This window comes from Grus americana, chromosome 29 (assembly GCF_028858705.1).
Source record: "Grus americana isolate bGruAme1 chromosome 29, bGruAme1.mat, whole genome shotgun sequence".
Lineage (NCBI taxonomy): Eukaryota > Metazoa > Chordata > Aves > Gruiformes > Gruidae > Grus > Grus americana.
In genome coordinates, this window is record NC_072880.1 from 2,207,267 (window position 1) to 2,224,498 (window position 17,232).

At 70.2% G+C, this 17,232-nt stretch overlaps 4 protein-coding genes across 4 annotated transcripts; 1 reads left to right on the forward strand and 3 right to left on the reverse strand.

Annotated features, from left to right (window-relative positions):
• Positions 1-351: 351 nt before the first annotated feature.
• On the reverse strand, positions 352-2,870 carry RAB13 (RAB13, member RAS oncogene family). The gene is made up of 8 exons (XM_054806411.1): positions 2,623-2,870; positions 1,557-1,617; positions 1,402-1,462; positions 1,165-1,242; positions 992-1,081; positions 832-897; positions 645-695; positions 352-552 (listed from the first exon to the last, which is right to left on the reverse strand). The coding sequence occupies exons 1-8, from the start codon at positions 2,855-2,857 to the stop codon at positions 475-477; spliced, it is 720 nt and encodes a 239-aa protein (XP_054662386.1). The 5' UTR covers positions 2,858-2,870; the 3' UTR covers positions 352-474.
• A 132-nt stretch (positions 2,871-3,002) lies between these two features.
• RPS27 (ribosomal protein S27) lies at positions 3,003-4,135 on the forward strand. Its single transcript, XM_054806473.1, has 4 exons — positions 3,003-3,125; positions 3,362-3,470; positions 3,560-3,670; positions 3,926-4,135. Exons 1-4 carry the CDS (start codon positions 3,120-3,122, stop codon positions 3,952-3,954), a joined length of 255 nt encoding a protein of 84 aa, XP_054662448.1. The 5' UTR covers positions 3,003-3,119; the 3' UTR covers positions 3,955-4,135.
• A 1,186-nt stretch (positions 4,136-5,321) lies between these two features.
• ECM1 (extracellular matrix protein 1) lies at positions 5,322-9,377 on the reverse strand. Its single transcript, XM_054806367.1, has 7 exons — positions 9,224-9,377; positions 8,170-8,241; positions 7,464-7,768; positions 6,988-7,359; positions 6,009-6,229; positions 5,673-5,760; positions 5,322-5,560 (listed from the first exon to the last, which is right to left on the reverse strand). The coding sequence occupies exons 1-7, from the start codon at positions 9,270-9,272 to the stop codon at positions 5,384-5,386; spliced, it is 1,284 nt and encodes a 427-aa protein (XP_054662342.1). The 5' UTR covers positions 9,273-9,377; the 3' UTR covers positions 5,322-5,383.
• Positions 9,378-10,211: 834 nt separating this feature from the next.
• Positions 10,212-16,725, reverse strand: TARS2 (threonyl-tRNA synthetase 2, mitochondrial). The gene is made up of 18 exons (XM_054806339.1): positions 16,640-16,725; positions 16,293-16,492; positions 14,973-15,096; positions 14,749-14,870; positions 14,519-14,636; positions 14,275-14,339; positions 14,112-14,190; positions 13,878-14,024; positions 13,680-13,778; positions 13,322-13,488; positions 13,068-13,230; positions 12,827-12,964; positions 12,653-12,730; positions 12,446-12,546; positions 12,241-12,342; positions 11,752-11,824; positions 11,065-11,179; positions 10,212-10,442 (listed from the first exon to the last, which is right to left on the reverse strand). Exons 1-18 carry the CDS (start codon positions 16,697-16,699, stop codon positions 10,294-10,296), a joined length of 2,100 nt encoding a protein of 699 aa, XP_054662314.1. The 5' UTR covers positions 16,700-16,725; the 3' UTR covers positions 10,212-10,293.
• Positions 16,726-17,232: the final 507 nt, after the last annotated feature.

Here is a 17,232-nt window from a genome sequence, read left to right on the forward strand (position 1 = left end):
TGAGAGGCGGGGTGAGGCTGGGGGGTGGCGGGCGTAATTTTAAACGAAGGGGCGTGGCCTAAACAGAAGGGCGTGGTTTAAAGCGAATGGGGCGTGGTTTTGAGCGAATGGGGCGTGGTTTTGAGAGAATGGGGCGTGGCTTTGCGCGAATGGGGCGTGGCTTTGAATGGGGCGTGGCTATGCCCGGCCCCCCTCGGTTCCCCCCCCCCGTCCCCGTCCCCGTCCCCACCCCCCCGCGTCCCCAACAGAGACACCGGAGACGGGGCAAGGCACAAGCTGGGCTTTATGGCACAAGGTGCGGACCGGGGGCGGGGGGTCAGCCCTTCCCTCCCCGCCCCCCCCCCAACCTCCAGCCGGGAGCCCCCCCCGGTTCCCCTCCACACCACCCCCCCCCCGGTTCGGCGCCTGCGCTGCCCCGGGGCAGGCGGGGGGAGCAGCGGCAGCGGAGGGGGGGCGGACACGACACCGGCAGCTCTACACCAGGGAGCATTTAGCCCCCGTCTTCCTCGGGGGGCCGGGCTCCAGGAGGGGCCTGCTGCTGCTGCTGGGGGCCTGGAAGAGGGAGGGGGTCAGAGGGAGGCCGGAGCGGGAGGGGGGGTCCCTCGCCCGGCCCCCCCCCCCCACACCCCCCTGGCCCCACTCACGGCTTTCCGGGAGGTTTTCTGCAGGATGTCCCGTGCCAGCGTGGTGAAGGCCTGGGGAGAGGGGACAGTCAGCGGGGGCAGCGCCTCAGGACCCCCCCCGGGGATGAGAACCACCCCCCTCCTGTGCTTCTCCCACCGTGGGGGGGGTGCGCCCCCCCCCCCCCTCGCATCTGGGTCCCCCTCTCACCTCCTCCACGTTCACGCTGGACTTGGCACTGGTCTCGAAGAAGCGGATCCCATGCTCCTTCGCCAGCTGCGGGACAAGGGGAACCCCCTGCTCTGACACGGATGCTGGGGAAAGGGGCCCCCCCCAGCCCCACAGTGACCCCCCCAGCCCCCCCCCGTACCTTCTCAGCCTCGTCCCGCTGCACTTTGCGCTTGCCCTCCATGTCGCATTTGTTGCCGATGAGGAGACGCTCGACCCCGGCTGAGGCGTTCTGCAGGCAGGAAAGGACGGGCAGGACCCCCCCCCCCCCAATGCCCCCCGTCCCCTGTCCCCCCCGCCCTGGCACACACCCACCTCCTTGATGCTTTTCATCCAGTTTTGGATATTCTCGAACGATTTCTCATCAGTGATGTCGTACACCAGGATGATGCCCTGCCAGGACGGCGCAGTCAGTGGGGCAGGGACCCTCCACCCCGATTTGGGGGGGTGTGGGGTGTGTGTCTTGTCCCCAGGAAGTCACAGTGTCATGTGTCCCCCCCCCCCCGAGCTGACCCAGCCCTTTTGGGGGCCGCCGGCACCCCCCCGCCGTACCACGGCTCCGCGGTAATAAGCTGTAGTGATGGTTTTGAAGCGTTCTTGTCCCGCCGTGTCCCTGCGTGGGAGGAAGAGGAGGGGGGTGAGGGCGGGAAGTGTGGGGGGGGAGGTGTCCTCAATTCCCTCCACACACACACCCCCCCCCTACTTACCAGACCTGCAGCTTGATCTTCTTCCCATCAATGTCCACCGTCCGGATTTTGAAGTCGATCCCTGGGATGGGAGGAAAGAGGCGGGGGCCGGTGATGCCGGGGCCATACCGGCACCGGGAGGGGATGCCGCAAACAGCTCCACTCCCAGTCCCAGTCTCCTTTTTCCCAGTAACAACCATCTGGCATCCGGGGAAAGGGAGGGGGGCGGGCAAAGTCCAGTTCTGGCACCAGCTGCGGCGGCTGGGAGGGGGTCACCAGCATCCCCCAGCCCGCCGGACGCGGCATTCCTGCAGGATGGCATCACCCCGCGCGGCGTTCCGCAGCGGGGAGGTGGGGGGAAGAGATGGACGGAGCCGCCGGACCCCCCATCAAGTCAAAGCCCCAAAGTCTGGCAGATGCTCCCCCCCCCCAAAAAAAAATCTCCCGTCCCTGCACCCCCTCCCTGCTTGGCCCATGTCAGGGGATGAGGAGGAGGAGGAGGAGGAAGGCCCGGAGCAGCTGGGGGCACAGCGGGGACCCCAGCCCAGCCGGCGTGTCCGCGTCGGAGTTTATGGCATGGGATGGGCCGAGGCGGCTGCTCCGGGCTCAGGAAATGGCTTTACCAGCGCAGTGGAAACTTGGAGGAGGAGGAGGAGGAGGAGGAAGAGGACGGGACGGCGGGTGCCGGGATCCCGGCTCGGTGGCGGCTGCGGGACAGGACCAGCGTCGAGCCGTGGCCGTCACCGCCATCACCGCGGCCGGCTTCTTTCGTGATGCGGCCCCTGGAAATGGCTCAAACCCCCCGTTTACCGGCCGGGACGAGGCGCGGGGCTGCCCAGCGGTACAGCCACATCCCCGGTGCCGTGTCCCCGTCCTGCCGGTACCGGGGAAGGAGAGGGGCGGCCAGCGATAGAGCGGACCCAGCCACCCCGACCCTCGCCCGGGGAGCCGGGAGGAGGAGAGGGGAGGGGAGACACCGCTCCCGGGGCCGGGGGGGTCCCGGTGAGTCCCCGGGGGAGGCGGGGGGGGGGGGATTTGTGTGTGTGTGTGTGTGGGGGGGGGTTTCCCCGGGGTGCCGCTCACGCACCGATGGTGGAGATGTAGGTGCTGGTGAAGTTGTCCTCGGCGAAGCGGATGATGAGGCAGGTCTTGCCCACGCCGCTGTCCCCGATCAGCAGCAGCTTGAAGAGGTGGTCGTAGGCCTTGGCCATGGCCCCCGCCCGCCGCCGCCACCGGGACCCGGCCCGGCCCGGCCACGGCCCCGGCCCGCCTCTCCCCCGGGGCGGGGACTCGCCCGGAGCCCTGCCCCACCGCCGTGACATCACCACTCTCCGTGACGTCACCGCAGGGGAATCGGCTCACGTCACGACTCCCCCCCCGCCTCCTCCCGCCATCGGCGCCCCTCCCAATATGGCGGCGCCACAGCCGACCTTCCCAACATGGCCTCCCTCCCCGCCCTTCCCAACATGGCGCCGCCCCGCGGCCGCGCCTCACTTCCGCCCGTGCGGGGAACCCCCGTAGCGGATATAGCGGCTCCCGCTTCCGGTTTGGCCCCTTTTCGGTCGCGGCTGCATCCACGCCAACATGCCTGTGAGTCCGGTACCGGCCCCGGGCCGCTCCCCGGGCCCCAGCGGAGCCCCACGCCTCCGCACGGGAGGGAAGGAGGGTTGGAGAGTAGGGGGAAAAGGGGAAACAGGCACCGACGGGGTCGGTTATCGGCCCGACGGGGCCGCGGGGTGGGCCGTGACCGCCGCCATCTCCACAGCGGGGCCCCCCAAGATGGCGGCGGGCAGGGACCGGGCGCTAACCGGGACTGTCTCCCGCAGCTGGCGAAGGATTTGCTGCACCCTTCCCCCGAGGAGGAGAAGAGGAAACACAAGAAGAAGCGGCTGGTGCAGAGCCCGAATTCCTACTTCATGGATGTGAAGTGCCCGGGTAGGGCAACGGACCGGGGGGGGGGGGGGGCGGGAACGGTAACGGGTCCCGGTGTCCGCCTCCCCTCAGACCTTTCCCTTTCCCGGCAGGTTGCTACAAGATCACTACGGTGTTTAGCCACGCTCAGACCGTTGTTTTGTGCGTGGGCTGCTCGACCGTGCTGTGCCAGCCCACGGGGGGCAAGGCGAGGCTGACAGAAGGTGGGTAACACCCCCGGGGGGGGGGGCGGGGGGCGGTTTACGGGGTCCCCTGCAGCGAGATTTGAACCCGAGGTGGCTCTTTGGGGCTGGAAAATTACAAAAAGCACCACGTTATGGGCGCTTTCCCCTTAAAATAAGGCAAAACCTGGTGAATTTGGGTTGGTGGGAGGAGGAGATGGCCTCACGGAAGGGATTTAAAGAGGCCGAAGTGTTTCTGACGGCGTATATTTAATTTTTTTTTCTCCCCTTTCTCAGGCTGCTCCTTCAGACGAAAGCAACATTAAGCGAAGGCGGCGGGGGATGGATGGGGCTACTCGCGCAGACGGCAGCGCAGAGCTGGAGAGCAGGGGCTGCGCGTCCCGGCCCGACCCCAGTGCGTGAGCCCCGATCACAAACGTGACTTTCGTACTGTCCCCGTAGCCCCACCCATCTTGCTGTCAATAAATTTTGGATAAAAACACAAAATTAATGCGCTTTCAACGCTCCAGATTCTTCCCTCAGAGAAGTTCGTTTGTCCGAAACATGCGGATGGGCCTAATTGCTCTTAAAAGCTCCCAAAGGGAAAAAGTGAGCGTTTTTGCTGTCCGTAAATGTTAATTATTAAAGTGTAAACCTTTTTTTTTCGCTGAGGAATGTAACAGCGAGAAGGGACAGACGGACGGACAGCAGTAGATGGCTGGAGCGTATGGGGGCAGAGGGATGCGGGGACGGACGGGTGGGGTGGAAGAGGAGGGATGTGTGGGAGACCCCCCCCAAAAAAACACCCCCCAGGGCCCCCCCAAACACCCCCCCAGGGCCCCCGAGCTGCTGGAGGGGAAACTGAGGCACGGTGGGGGGGTGACATACGTAACGGGGTGGCAGAGCGTAAAACGGGGCAAAATGGGTACAGAAAGGGGGATGTGAAAAAAGGGGGGAAAAGGAAGGGCAAGGGGGGGGAAGAGGGTGCAAGAGGGGGAGGTAAAAATGGGGGTGCAAGAAGAGGGGTGCAGCTGGGAGACCAGGGTGGCCTGCCCAGCCCCCTCCCACACCTCGGTTTCCTCATTGCTGATCTTGGGGACACAGGGACACCCTGGGGGGGGCATGGGGACACCCGGGGGGGTATTGTGGGGACACGAGGGGTCATGGGGACACCCCAGGGCGATGGGGGGTGACATGAGGACACTGTGGGGACACCCCAGGGGACACGTGGGGTCGCCCTGGTGTCATGGCACTGTGGGGGACACGGGTGACAGTGACGCTGTGGGGGGGGCACAGGGACACCCCAGGGGACACAAGGCCGTGCTTATCCACTCGTGTCCCCTCCCGACACCCACGTCCCCTTCCCCCCCTGCGCTGGGGGGGGGTGGGGGGCAGCACTGGGTGGGGGCTGCCCCGGCCATCGGGTCCCTGCGGTGACCAGGGCGCACCCCAATATACAAACAGCGCGTCACACCCGGGCCCCGGCACACCCCGACACCGCAAACACCCCAACACCCCGACACACCCCGGGGCCTGCGGGGGTGGAGTGGGGCCCCGTGGGGACACCGAGAATGGGGGGGGGGGGCACCCCGCGCTGTGGGGACACTGAGGCACGAGGTGGGGGACACCCCTCGCTATGGGGAAACTGAGGCACGGCCCCCCCACACACACACTGGGGACACTGAGGCGCTCGGAGGTGACAACACAGGAGCTTTATTGTCCCCCTCGCCCGGGGGGGGGTGGGATTTTGGGGGGTTACTCGTCGTGGTGGTCGGGGGGCGGGGGGGCCACGGCGGCCCCCAGGGTGACCTGTGCCAGGTACTCGGCGTCGAAGCAGCGGCGTCGCTCAGGGTCCCGCCGGGAGCAGCAGCCCTGGGGGTCCCGCCAGGCGTCCCGTGGGGTGGCACAGAGGGTGGCGATGCCTTGGGACAGCTGTGGACAACCGGGGGGGAAATGGGGGGGGTCAGGGTGGTTTTGGGGGGGGTCCCTCAGAGCCGCTGGCCCCCCCCCCCCCCCCCCCCAGGACCCCCCTGTCCGCACTCACCTGCTCGTGGGCGCAGGCGCTTCGCTCCTCGGGGGGCAGCGGGCAGCACGCGGCTGTCACGGCCCCCAGCAGCTCCGGCACCGGGCGCCTGTGGGGGACAGACACGGGGGGGGGGGATGTCACCTCCTGCGGGGGGGGGGGAGCTGGGGTCCCCAGATATCTGGGTCCCCTCCCTTATGGGGGGTCCTGGATGTCTGGGTCCCCTGTGAGATAGCGGCGGGGGGGGGCGGGGGGGAATGGAGGGTCCCAGATTCTGGGTCCCTGCCGCCCCCCCCCCCCGCCGCGGTCCTTCGGGGGGTGTTGGGGTGTCGGGGGGGGGGTGGGGTGTGCACCCACCTCTTGGTGAGCAGGAGGGTGGGAGCGCAGAGGGAGCGGAGCAGCGCGGGGCCGGGCCGGGCCAGGCTGATGTTGTGCAGCTCCCGGTCGTAGCCGGGGTGGGGGGCGGCCGAGGCGAAGCAGCGGCCCCGGGCACGGCCCCCCCCGTGCTGGCAGCACCGGTGCTGCCGGGTCTTCACCGCAGATTCCTCCCGGCAGAACCGCTCCAGCCCCTTCTGCCACTGCGGGGGGGGGGGGTCAGCCGGGGGGAATGGATGCCTTGGGGGGGGGGGGGTCCCCCGTATTCCCCCAACCTGTGGGTCCCTCCCGATGTCTGGGCCCCCCCCTCCCGGGCACCTGAGTCCCCTCCCCAGATGTCTGGGTCACCCCCTGGACACCTGGGGGGTCCTGTTCCTCCTCCCCCCCCCCCCCCCAGACACCTTGGGGCCCCCCCAGATGGCTGGGGTGTCCTGTCCCTGTCCCTGTGTCCCCCCCCCAGCACCTGGGTCCCTCCCAGCCCCCAGGTCGCTCCCCGGTCTCCTGGGTCATTCCCGGGACACCCATGTCCCCTCCCCGGATGTCTGGGTGTTCCCCCCCCCAAAATGTTTGAGTGTCCCCTCCCCGGATGTCTGGGTGTCCCCCCCAGATGTTTGGGTGTCCCCTCCCCGGATATCTGGGTCCCTCCCATCCCCTAGGTCGCTCCCTGGTCACCTGGGTCATTCCCGGGACACCCACGTCCCCTCCCCGGATGTCTGGGTCCCCTCCCTGCTTTCTCCACCCCTGGATCCCTTCCTGCATCCCTGGGGGCCCCCCCCGGGTGCCACCTGGGTCCCTCTTTGTCACCTGGGTCCCTCCCAAAAAAACCATGGGATGGGTCCCCTCCCCAATTCCTGGGTGCCACCGGCGTCCCCTCCCGTAGACACCCGGACACCTGGGGTCCCTCCTTACCCCCCCCACCCCGTGCGTGTCCGTGTCCCCCCGTCCCCCCCCCGTCACTCACGGCGGCGTGGGCGCAGGCGAGGCTCCCGTTGCGGCAGCAGCGGCCGTAGTCGCGTTCCAGACGCAGCCGCAGGCGGACGCGGGGACCGGAGGGGCCGGTGGGGCCGGGACGGCCGGGACGCAGCTCCCTCAACCCGCAGATGTTCCCCATGTTGGTGACGGTGGGCTCACCGGGGGGAAAGGGCGGCTCGGTGACCGGTTCCCAAGCGGTGACAACGGCGGCGGCGGCCTCGGCGGTGGCAGCGGCGGCCACGGCGTCGGGCCCTTGGGCGAAGCAACGGCGACGTGCCGCGCCGCGTTGCCGGCAGCAGTGGAACTGCCGCGTCTTCACCCCGAATTCGTCGGTGCAGAATCCATCCAGCACGTCCGTCCACTGCGGGACAGCGGGGTCAGACCCCCCCCCCACGCACCCCCCCAGTGTGTGTCCCCGTCCCCCCGTGTCCATGTCGTTGTTGTCCCCCCCCCCCCGGCACTCACGGCTCGGCGGGCGCAGGGCAGCGGCGCGTTGCGGCGGCAGCAGGCGTTGAGGCGGGGTTGGAGGGCGTCGAGCGCGGCCGCCTGCCGCCGGAGGTGGGCGAAGGCGGTGGGGGGCAGCGAGGGGGTCGGAAGGGTCCTGGGGGGCTGGCGGCAGTGACGGGTGACGGCGGCGGCCACGGGCCAGGCGGGGGGGAAACCGTCCAGGGCGCTGGCCCAGATGTGGGGGGAGCGCGGGGCCGGGGTGGCGCCGGCCGCTGCCGCCAGGATGTCGGGGGGCAGCGGGGGGTCCTGCTCCTCCTGCAGCACTGCAAGGTTGGGGGGGGGGGGGTGGGGACACGGTGGGGGTGTCCCCACTGCCCTGTCCCCAGCCGACACTTGTCCCTATGTGCCCCCCCATCCTCTTTTTTCCCTGTCCCTGCAGTGTGTCCCCCCCCCATCCCCAACCCTCGCTGTCCCCATGTTCCCTATGTCCCCTCCACCCCGTGTCCCCCCCAACCCGTGTCCCCCCATCCATGTCCCCCCCCCCAAGGTGCTCACCCATGTCCCCCCCAACCCGTGCCCCCCATCCGTGTCCCCGTGCCCCCCCCATTCCCAACACTCCCTGTCCCCATGTCCCCCCGCCCTGTCCCCAACCCTGGCTCTTTCCATGCCCCCCCCCGCCCTTGGGTGCCCCCCCCCCCCCCCACCCCTGGGTGCCCCCCCATACGCTGCTCGATGTGGGGGTGCCGCAGGACCAGGCTCTCCTGTGCAATGTGCTGGTGTCGCTCCGGTGCCACCACTGTCATTTTGGGGGGGGGGGAGGAATACAGAAAGGTCAGCGGGGGGTACCCCCACCTGGGGAGGGGGGACCCAAGTGGGGACACCCTGATCCCACAGATTTGGAGCCCCCCCAATGGGGAGAGGGACCCAGGTGTTCGGGGAGGGGACCCAGATGTGCGGGCAGGGGACCTAGGTGTCCGGGGGGGGGACACCCAGATGGCGGGGGAGGCACCCCAGGTATCCCAGTTGGGCCCCAGGTGTCTGGGGAGGTGACCCCAACACCCGGGAAGGGGCCCCAGATGTTTGGGAAGGGGACCCCAACACCTGGGAGAGCCGCCAGATGTGCAGGGAGGGCACCCAGGTGTCCGGGGGGGCACCCAGGTGTCTGGGTGGGGGACCCAGGTGTGCAGGGAGGGCACCCAGATGTTTGGGAGGGCACCCAGGTGTCCAGGGGGAGCACCCAGGTGTCCGGGGGGCACCCAGATGTGCAGGGAGGGGACCTAGGTGTTCGGGGGGGGCACCCAGATGTCTGGGGGGGCACCCAGGTGTTTGGGAGGGCACCCAGGTGTCCGGGGAGGCACCCAGATGTCCAGGGGGGCACCCAGGTGTCCGGGGGGAGCACCCAGGTGTCCGGGGGGGGCACCCAGATGTGCAGGGGGGCACCCAGGTGTCCGGGGGGAGCACCCAGGTGTCCGGGGGGGCACCCAGATGTGCAGGGAGGGGACCTAGGTGTTCGGGGGGGGGCACCCAGATGTCTGGGGGGGCACCCAGGTGTTTGGGAGGGCACCCAGATGTCCGGGGGGGGGGGGGGCACCCAGGTGTCCGGGGAGGCACCCAGATGTCCGGGGGGAGCACCCAGGTGTCTGGGGGGGCACCCAGGTGTTTGGGAGGGCACCCAGGTGTCCGGGGGGGGGGGGGGGGACCCAGGTGTGGGACCGAGCCGCGCAGGGGTGGGGGGGTGTGGGGGGGCCCCTGGTGCCGGTGGGGGCCGCGGGACTCACCGGCGGCGCCGAGGAGGAGGAGGAGGAGGAGGAGGCCGAGGGCGGCCATGGCGTCGGGCGCTGTGGGGCCACCGGCGGCTCCGGGGCCTTATGAAGGGCCGGGGCGGGCGCGGGGCCGCATCCTGCGGGGCTGAGTCACGGCCTGACGTCGGAGCTGGGACGGGGAAAAAACCGGGGAGAGGAGGAAGGAGGGGGGGGGGTGTGGGGGGGGGGTGTGGGGGAAAACTTGGGGTGCTGGGCTGCGCCCCCCAAACAGGGCCGTGACCGTGACCTTGACCCCAACCGCCCCGGCCTGGGGACGCCGCGGTGGTCCTGGCCCCTCTGTGTGTGTGGCTCCCCCCCCCCCCCCCCCCGCACCCCCGGAGGCCCCAGCCCCCCCCCCCCCCCCCGGTAGCCCTGGCCCCCCCCGTCCCGGCAGGGGAAGCTGCCAGATTTTTGCGGTTTTTGCCCCGTTTTGGGGACTGCCCCACCCGCTGAGTCACCCCCGGCGCTGCATGGGGGGGGCACCCAGGGATGACCCCCCCCCCCTTGGGGACAGGGGGGGTCCTCAGCTCCTGTGTTCCCCCCCCCCACCCAGGGGGTCACGGCCTCGGTCACCTCCCTTCACCCCACGACACGCGGGGGGGGGGGCCCCCCCCCATTCCCCCCAGCACGGCCGCATCCTGCCCGGCGCTGAGCCCAAACTTTTGGGCAGGTGCCGGGTTGGGGTGGAGGGGGGGGGGGGGGAACCAGCCCCAGCCCCCCCCCGCGATTGCCCAACGCCCTGTGACGCGGGTTTGCGCAACCCCCCCCCCCCCCCAAACCCACGGAGGGGGGGGGGGGACCCAGGCGTCCGGGTGGGGAAATCCCGGGTGGGAGGGACCCGGGTGTCCGGGGGGGGGGGGGGGGACACGACACCCCCCAAGTATCCGGGTGGGGACCCCAGGTGTCCTGCTCCCCCCCCCCCCCCCGCCCCGACATGGGACACTTGGGAGATGCACCGAGCTGCCCCAGTCTCAGCACTTTAATGGGTGTCAGGGGGACACGGACACGAGTGGGGGGGGGGGGACACGGACACGGGTGGGGGGGTGTCAGAAGCATTCCTCGGCGTCGGGGACGCGGGCGTCGCGCAGCTCGCGCAGCCGCTGCAGCACCCGGTGCAGGTCGCGCTCCCCCAGCTGCCGGTTGTCCCGCGTGCGGACGCTGACGGTGCGGCGGGCGCGTTCCCGGCGGCCCACGACTGCGGGGGGGGGGGGAGCGTGGGTGGGGGGGGGCCCCCCCCGCCCCTGTGTGCCCCCCCCACCCCAACCCTGTGTCCCCCTTACCGTGTGTATGCACCCCCACCCCGCAGCACCCACCTGTGTTGGGCACCCACAGCCATGGGGGGGGCACCCACAGCCCCACCCGGGGGGGGGCCCAAGGGGGGAGGGGGGTGTCTTGGGGGGGGGGTCCAGAGCAGTCCCGGGGGTCAAAAAGGATGGGGGGGCCCAAGGGGCGGTGTCAGAGGGGTCCTGGGGGGGTCCCAAGGGGAGTCGGGGGGGTCTTGGGGGGGGTCCCAAGGTGGGGTCTCACAGAATCCCAGGGGGGGTCCCAGGGGGGTTCCGGGGGGTCCCAGAAGGAGCCTGGGGGGTTCCAAGGGGGGGTCCCAAGAGGGGTCCCAGGGGGGGTCCCCGAAGGAGCCCGGTGGGTCCCAGGGGGGGTCCCAGGGGGGTCCCAGTGCTCCCCCCCAGCAGCCCCCAGGTTCCGGTGGGGGGGTGATGGGTGCTGCTGACTCAGCACAGCCGGTCCCAGGTGCCGGGGGGGTCCCGGGGGTCTGTGTGCTGGGGGGGTGGGGGGGGTCCCCGTGTGTGCCCCCCCCTTACCCAGCTGGAAGTTGTAGTGGGCGAGCTGTGCCCGGCGAATCTTCCTGGCCAGGGTGGCCCCCGTGTCCCCGTCCAGGTCGGCCACCACGCCGCCCCCCCGCAGCACCGCCTGCACCTGCCCACGGCGTCGGGGGGGGGGACACGACTGAGGATGGGGGGGACGGGGGGGGGGACGGGAGGGGACATGGGGGGGGCACGGAGGGGGGGGACACGACTGAGGATGGGGGGGACATGAGAGGGACGGGGGGGGACATGGGGGGGGCACAGGGGGGATACGGGGGGCACAGAGGGATGGGGGGACTGAGGATGGGGGGGACATGGGGGGGGACATGGGGGGCATGGAGGGATGGGGGGGACTGAGGATGGGGGGCACATGGGGGGGGACATGGGGGGGCACAGGGAGGCGCGGGGGGGACACGGGGGGCACGGGGGGATGGGGGGATATGGGGGTGGGGGGCACAGAGGGATGGGGGGACTGAGGATGGGGGGGACATGAGAGGGACATGGGGGGGACACGGGGGGGCGCGGGGGGGGTGGGGGGACATGAGAGGGGACTTGGGGGGGCACAGGGAGGGGATGGGGGGACACAGGGGTGGGGGGCACGGAGGGATGGGGGGGACTGAGGATGGGGGGACATGAGAGGGGACATGGGGTGGCACATGGGGGGGCACGGGGGGGCACACTCACCTCCCGGGCGTAGTCCTCGACTTCGGGCGCCTGCGGGATGACGATGGCCTGCAGCGGGGACAGCCAGAACGGCCTGGGGGGTGACATGGGGGGGTGACATCATGGGGGGGGGGGGGTAACAGGGAGGTGTGACATTGAGGGGGGTGGAGGGTGACCCAGGGATGGGGGTACCCCTGGGATTGGGGGACTGTCCTGGGGATTGGGAGGGGGGGTCCCCAAGGATTGGGGGGGGGTGGTGGGGAGGGGGGTGTCCCCAAGACTGGAGGGGGGGTGTGCCCTGAGATGGGGGTGACACTGGGGATGAGGGGCCCGGGGGAATGGGGGGGGGTCCCAAGAATTTGGGGGGGGGGGTGATGTCCCTTTTACAGCCCCAAAGTGAGATTTTTTTTTTTTTTTTGGGGGGGTGGGGGTCCAAAGGATCCCGGTTTGTCCCTCTCGGGTCACTTTTGGGGGTACACCCCCCCACACCCCCCTCCTCCTCCTCCTCACCATCGGCCGCCGCAGCTCTCGGTCAGCACGGCCACCATACGTTCCACGGAGCCCAGCACCGCTCGGTGGATCAGCACCGGCCGCACCGACCCCCCCGCCGCACTGAAGAATGGGGGGGGGGGGGGGAAAACCAGCGTCAAGTGTGTGTGGGGGGGTTTTCTCTCCCCCCCCCCCCCCCCCAATTTTGCTGTGCCCCCCCCAATACCTGGCGTACTCCAACCCAAATCTCTCCGGCATCTGAAAATCCAGCTGGATGGTGCCGCATTGATGCTGCCGTCCCAGCGCATCCCGGATCCGGATATCGATCTACGGGGAATAAATTTGGGGGGGGGGGGGTTCCCCGAAGGGTCCCGGTTTGCCCTTTGGGCAAACCGGGACCCTTCGGGGAACCCCCCCCCCTAAAATTTCTTACTTTAGGGCCGTAAAAGGCGCCGTCGCCCGGACTCAGCTCCCAGGGCTCCCCGAAAACTCGGAGACTCCGCTCCAGATGCTGCAAGGATAAAATGGGGGGGGTCAAAATAAGGGGGGGGACGACGGGGTGGGAAAATCCGTCCGTCGTCCTTCCCCCCCCCCACCCCATCTCAACCTGCTCAGCGCGGTCCCAAGTCTCGGGGTCCCCTAAAAATCCCGGGGGGCGAGTGGCAAGCGCCAAGCGAAACGAGAAGCCGAGCACGGCGTAAACGGTCCGGATAAAATCCAGGCAGGAGTCGATCTCGTCCTCCAGCTGGGAAACGGGTCGTGAGCAAAAAAGGGAGAGGGTGGGGTGGCGGGGTGACATCGGATTTTTTTTTGGGGGGGGGGGGGGACACACACACAAACAGAGTCACCTGCTCCATGGCGCAGAAGATGTGAGCGTCGTCCTGCTGGAATCGCCGCACTCGGGTCAACCCCGTTAAAGTACCGGGGGGTTCGTTACGGTGCAACACCCCAAAATCCGCCAAGCGTAACGGTAATTCCCGCCACGACCGCGGCCGGTGAGCGAACATCAGGCTGCGGACGGACGGACGGACGGACGGGTCAGCCGCGTTTTCCCCCGCCCCCTCGCCGCCGCGTCTCCCCTTCCCCGCGTCCGTCCGCTCACCAGTGCGCCGGGCAGTTCATGGGTTTGAGGGAGAAGGTCTCGGTGCCGACGGCGAAGGAGAACATGTGGGTGCTGTAGTGGTCCCAGTGCCCCGAGAGCTCCCAGAGCCGCGGGCTGAACACGTTGGGGGTCACCACCTCGGAGAAACCCCTCGCCCGGTACTCGCTCTGCGGGGACATCAACCGCCCCCCCCCCCCCAGCCCCGGCGCGGTTACGGGTGCCGCGGGGACGGGGCACGGCGGGGTCTGAGGGGAAGGGGGGGGGGGGGCAGAGGTAGAAACCGATTCGTCCCCCCGCGGAGGTGACGGTGACGCCCCCCCCGAGGGCGGAGGTGGGGGGGTGAGGGGGGGGGCCGTACCCTGATGAAGTCGACGAGGGTGTTGTAGATGTGGGCGCCGCGCGGCAGGAAGAAGCAGCTGCCGGGGCTGAGCTTGTGGAAAAAGAAAAGTTCCTGCTCCTGCGGTGAAAGTGGGGGGGGGGAGGCGTTACTGGGGAGGGGGGGGTCACCGGTAGCCCCCCAATAACACCCCCCCCCCCACCCCGGCGTGGGGCGTACCCGACCGATGCGGCGATGATCCCGCAGGGCGGCCTCATCCTGCGCCCGCTGCCAGTCGGCCAAATCCTGGGCACTGGGGAAGGCGACGGCGGCGACGCGCTGCAGCGACCGGCGACCCCCGGCCCCTTGCCAAAACGCTGCCGAGCTCTGCCGGGGGGTGGGGGTGGGGTGGGGGACACAAATCAGCGGGGTCCGGATGCCTGGGGGTCACCCCCCCCCCCCCCAATAACCCACCGTCAGGACGCGGAGGGCCGCGATCAGCCCCGTGTGCCGGAGGAGGGGGCCGCGGCAGAGCTGGAGCAGGGGGCCGCACCTGCGGGGACGCACGGATGTGAGGACGGATTTGGGGACCCCCCCCCCCCCGGCGCGCCTCCCCCACCCCCCTCCCCGCGCTCACCTATAGACGGTGGCCGTAGGGGACGTCACCTCCTCCTCCATCTGCTGCAGCTGGAAGCTGTTGTGCTGGGGGGGGGGACACACAGAGGGGGGGGGTGACACCGAGCGGGGGTGACACCGCTCCCCGTTAGCATCCCCCGGTCCAGAACCCCAACCACGAGGGTCCCCGTGTCCCCAAGCTGGGGTCCCTCGCCTTCCCCCCCAAGGAGGGGACGCGCCGTGGCGGTGGTGGGGGGGTGTCTCACCCCGAAGAGCTCGGCCAGCTGCTGCCGGGTGGCCTCCAGGCGCTCGAAGCGATGCCCGGCGCGGGCGAAAGCCACGCAAGCGTCCTCCAGCGCCGGCAGCTCGTCGCGCTGCACCGTCCTGCGGGCGTGGGGGGACGGGCTGGGGACGCCAGACCCCACCGAGGGGGGTCCCCGTGTGTCGTGTGTGTGTGTGTGTGTCCCCCCTCCGCCCCTCACCGCGTCCTCCTTACCTGTCGCCCATGTGGACGTCGCAGAAGAAGCCGTCCTCCGTGGCCCGCGCGCTGCACAGCGTCGCCCCGTAAAACCGCTCCGCCACCGCGCCCAGGACGCAGGCGCCGGATCGCCAGAAAGCCTGGGGAGGGGGTGACACGGAGCAGGGGGGGGGGTGTGACACGGAGGGGGACACGCGGGGACGCACACGCTGTAGTGGAGGAGGGGGGGGGACACCGCTCACCGCCCGTCCCTCCGGCGTGGAGAAGTCGAGGAGCTCCAGGTCGGCGTCGCTCTCCAGGGGCCGGTCGAGGTCCTGGAGGGTCCCGTTCACCCGGGCCACCAGCGCCGCCTCCGCCAGGCCCCCGCTGCGGGGACACCAGGGGACACCGTGGGGAACGCGCGGGGGCAGAGGGGACACGGTGGGGACAATGGGGACCTCGTGGGGACACGGCGGGGACAATAGGGACACGGTGGGGACCCTGGGGACCTCATGGGGACATGGTGGACACCCTGGGGACGTGGTGGGGACCTCATGGGGACATGATGGAGACCTTGTGGGGACACTGTGGGGACCATAGGGCCACTCTGGGGATGCTGGAGACCCTGTGGGGACAATAGGGACACTGTGGGGACCTCCTGGGGACAATGGGGACACGGTGGGGACTTCATGGGGGCAATGGGGACACGGTGGGGACTCTGGGGAACCCATGGAGACCACAGGGCCACTGTGGGGATGCTGGGGACACTGTGGGGACAACGTGGGGACCCTGGGGACCTCACGGGGGCAATGGGGACATGGTGGGTCAAGAGGGACATGGTGGGAACAATAGGGACCACGTGGGGACCTCATGGGGACAGTGGGGACCTCGTGGGGACCCTGGGGACATGGTGGAGACCTTGTGGGGACAGTGGGGACCTCGTGGGGACACCGTGGGGACCCTGGGGACACCATGGGGACCATAGGGCCACTGTGGGGATGCTGGGGACCCCGTGGGGACAGTGGGGACCTCGTGGGGGCAATAGGGACACCATGGGGACCCCGTGGGGACACAGTGGGGACATTGTGGGGACCCTGGGGACATGGTGGGGAACCTCGTGGGGACAGCGTGGGGGCAATAGGGACATGATGGGGACCCCGTGGGGACATAGCGGGGACCTTGCGGGGACTCAGGGGACACTGTGGGGACCATAGGGCCACTCTGGGGATGCTGGGGACCCCGTGGGGACCCTGGGGACATCATGGGGACCCAGTGGGGACCCTGGGGACATCGTGAGGACACGGTGGGGACACAGTGGGGACAGTGGGGACATCATGGGGACCCCGTGGGGACCTCGTGGGGACACAGTGGGGACATCGTGGGGACATCATGGGGACCCCGTGGGGACGCTGGGGACCCGGTGGGGACAGTGGGGACCCCGTGGGGACCCTCGGGACACGGTGGGGACCCCGTGGAGGCAATAGGGACACCATGGGGACCCTGGGGACATCGTGAGGACCCGGTGGGGACCCGGTGGGGACCCGGTGGGGACCCGGTGGCCCCCGTGCTGTGCCCGGCCGTACCCCAGCTGCGCGGCCACCTGGAAGGGGGTGGTCTGTAGGGCCCGGCCGGCCAGGCGGCCCCCCCCGGGCAGGGCGATGCGGATGGGGGTCCCCGGGGGGAGGCGGCCGGGTCCATCGCGCTGCTCCTGCGCCGCCCGCAGCTGCTGGAAGAGCCGGAGCCGCTCGGAGAGGGACGGGGGCGGGAGAGCCGGGCCGGAGACCTGGGGACCGGGGGCGGGCAGAGGTCACCGGGGGGGTACGGGGAAAGGGAGGGGGAGGAGGGGGGGAGGGGCTGGAGGCCGCGGTCCCGGGAGGGGGGGGGAGGGATTGGGGGTGGGGGGGTGGGGGATGGGCGGGTCCGAGCGCACCCGGTGTCGGCGCGAGGCTCCCGCGAAGAGCAGCCGCCCCCCGGCGCGGGCGCACGGCATGGCGCGAGGCTCCGCCCCTTCCGCCGGACGCCAAAGGCCCTCACGGGGGCGGAGCCAAGAGGTGAGAATGCCCGGGCAGGGGCGGGGCCAAACGCCGGACCCTCCCACCCGGGGGCGGGGCTAGGGTGAAACCCCGCCCAGGGCCGGGCTATATAAGGGCAGGGCCCTCCCAGGGGCGGGGCCGAACACCTGAGTCCCTCCCCCTCCCTCATCCTCCCCCCCCCCGGGAGCCCGCGTTGGACTCGCCCGCCCGTGGGGAAGCCCCAGGGTAGGACGGAACCACGGACAACGGCGGGGGGGGGAGGACACACACGGCCACGGGATCCCCTCACGACGGGTCCCCGGAGGAGAACGGGGGTTCAGCCACCGACACCCCCCCCCCCCCCCCGCCCCCCCGTGGGATCCCCTCGGGACTGAGGTGACCGTGACCCACCCGAGAGCGAACGCGACAAAGAAAGGATCCGCCACCGTCTCGTTTTTTGTAATTTTTATGTAGATATTTAACCCTACACCTTTATCAAACATATATGATG

Coding starts and splice junctions, on each gene's coding strand:
- RPS27 (XM_054806473.1), top strand. Junction 3,471..3,559: donor CATGGATGTGAAGTGCCCGG/GTAGGGCAACGG, acceptor CTTTCCCGGCAG/GTTGCTACAAGATCACTACG. Junction 3,671..3,925: donor CAAGGCGAGGCTGACAGAAG/GTGGGTAACACC, acceptor CCCCTTTCTCAG/GCTGCTCCTTCAGACGAAAG.
- TARS2 (XM_054806339.1), bottom strand. CDS start 16,699: ATGCCGTGCGCCCGCGCCGGGGGGCGGCTGCTCTTCGCGGGAGCCTCG. Junction 11,825..12,240: donor GAGAGCTGCGGCGGCCGATG/GTGAGGAGGAGG, acceptor GTCACCCCCCAG/GCCGTTCTGGCTGTCCCCGC. Junction 10,443..11,064: donor CCACTACAACTTCCAGCTGG/GTAAGGGGGGGG, acceptor CCCCCCCCGCAG/TCGTGGGCCGCCGGGAACGC.
- ECM1 (XM_054806367.1), bottom strand. CDS start 9,272: ATGGCCGCCCTCGGCCTCCTCCTCCTCCTCCTCCTCCTCGGCGCCGCC. Junction 8,242..9,223: donor CCTCCTCCTCGGCGCCGCCG/GTGAGTCCCGCG, acceptor CCAAAATGACAG/TGGTGGCACCGGAGCGACAC. Junction 6,230..6,987: donor TCGCCTGCGCCCACGCCGCC/GTGAGTGACGGG, acceptor CCCCCCCCGCAG/TGGCAGAAGGGGCTGGAGCG.
- RAB13 (XM_054806411.1), bottom strand. CDS start 2,857: ATGTCACGGCGGTGGGGCAGGGCTCCGGGCGAGTCCCCGCCCCGGGGG. Junction 1,618..2,622: donor CACCTACATCTCCACCATCG/GTGCGTGAGCGG, acceptor CTCCCATCCCAG/GGATCGACTTCAAAATCCGG. Junction 696..831: donor CCAGCGTGAACGTGGAGGAG/GTGAGAGGGGGA, acceptor CCCTCTCCCCAG/GCCTTCACCACGCTGGCACG.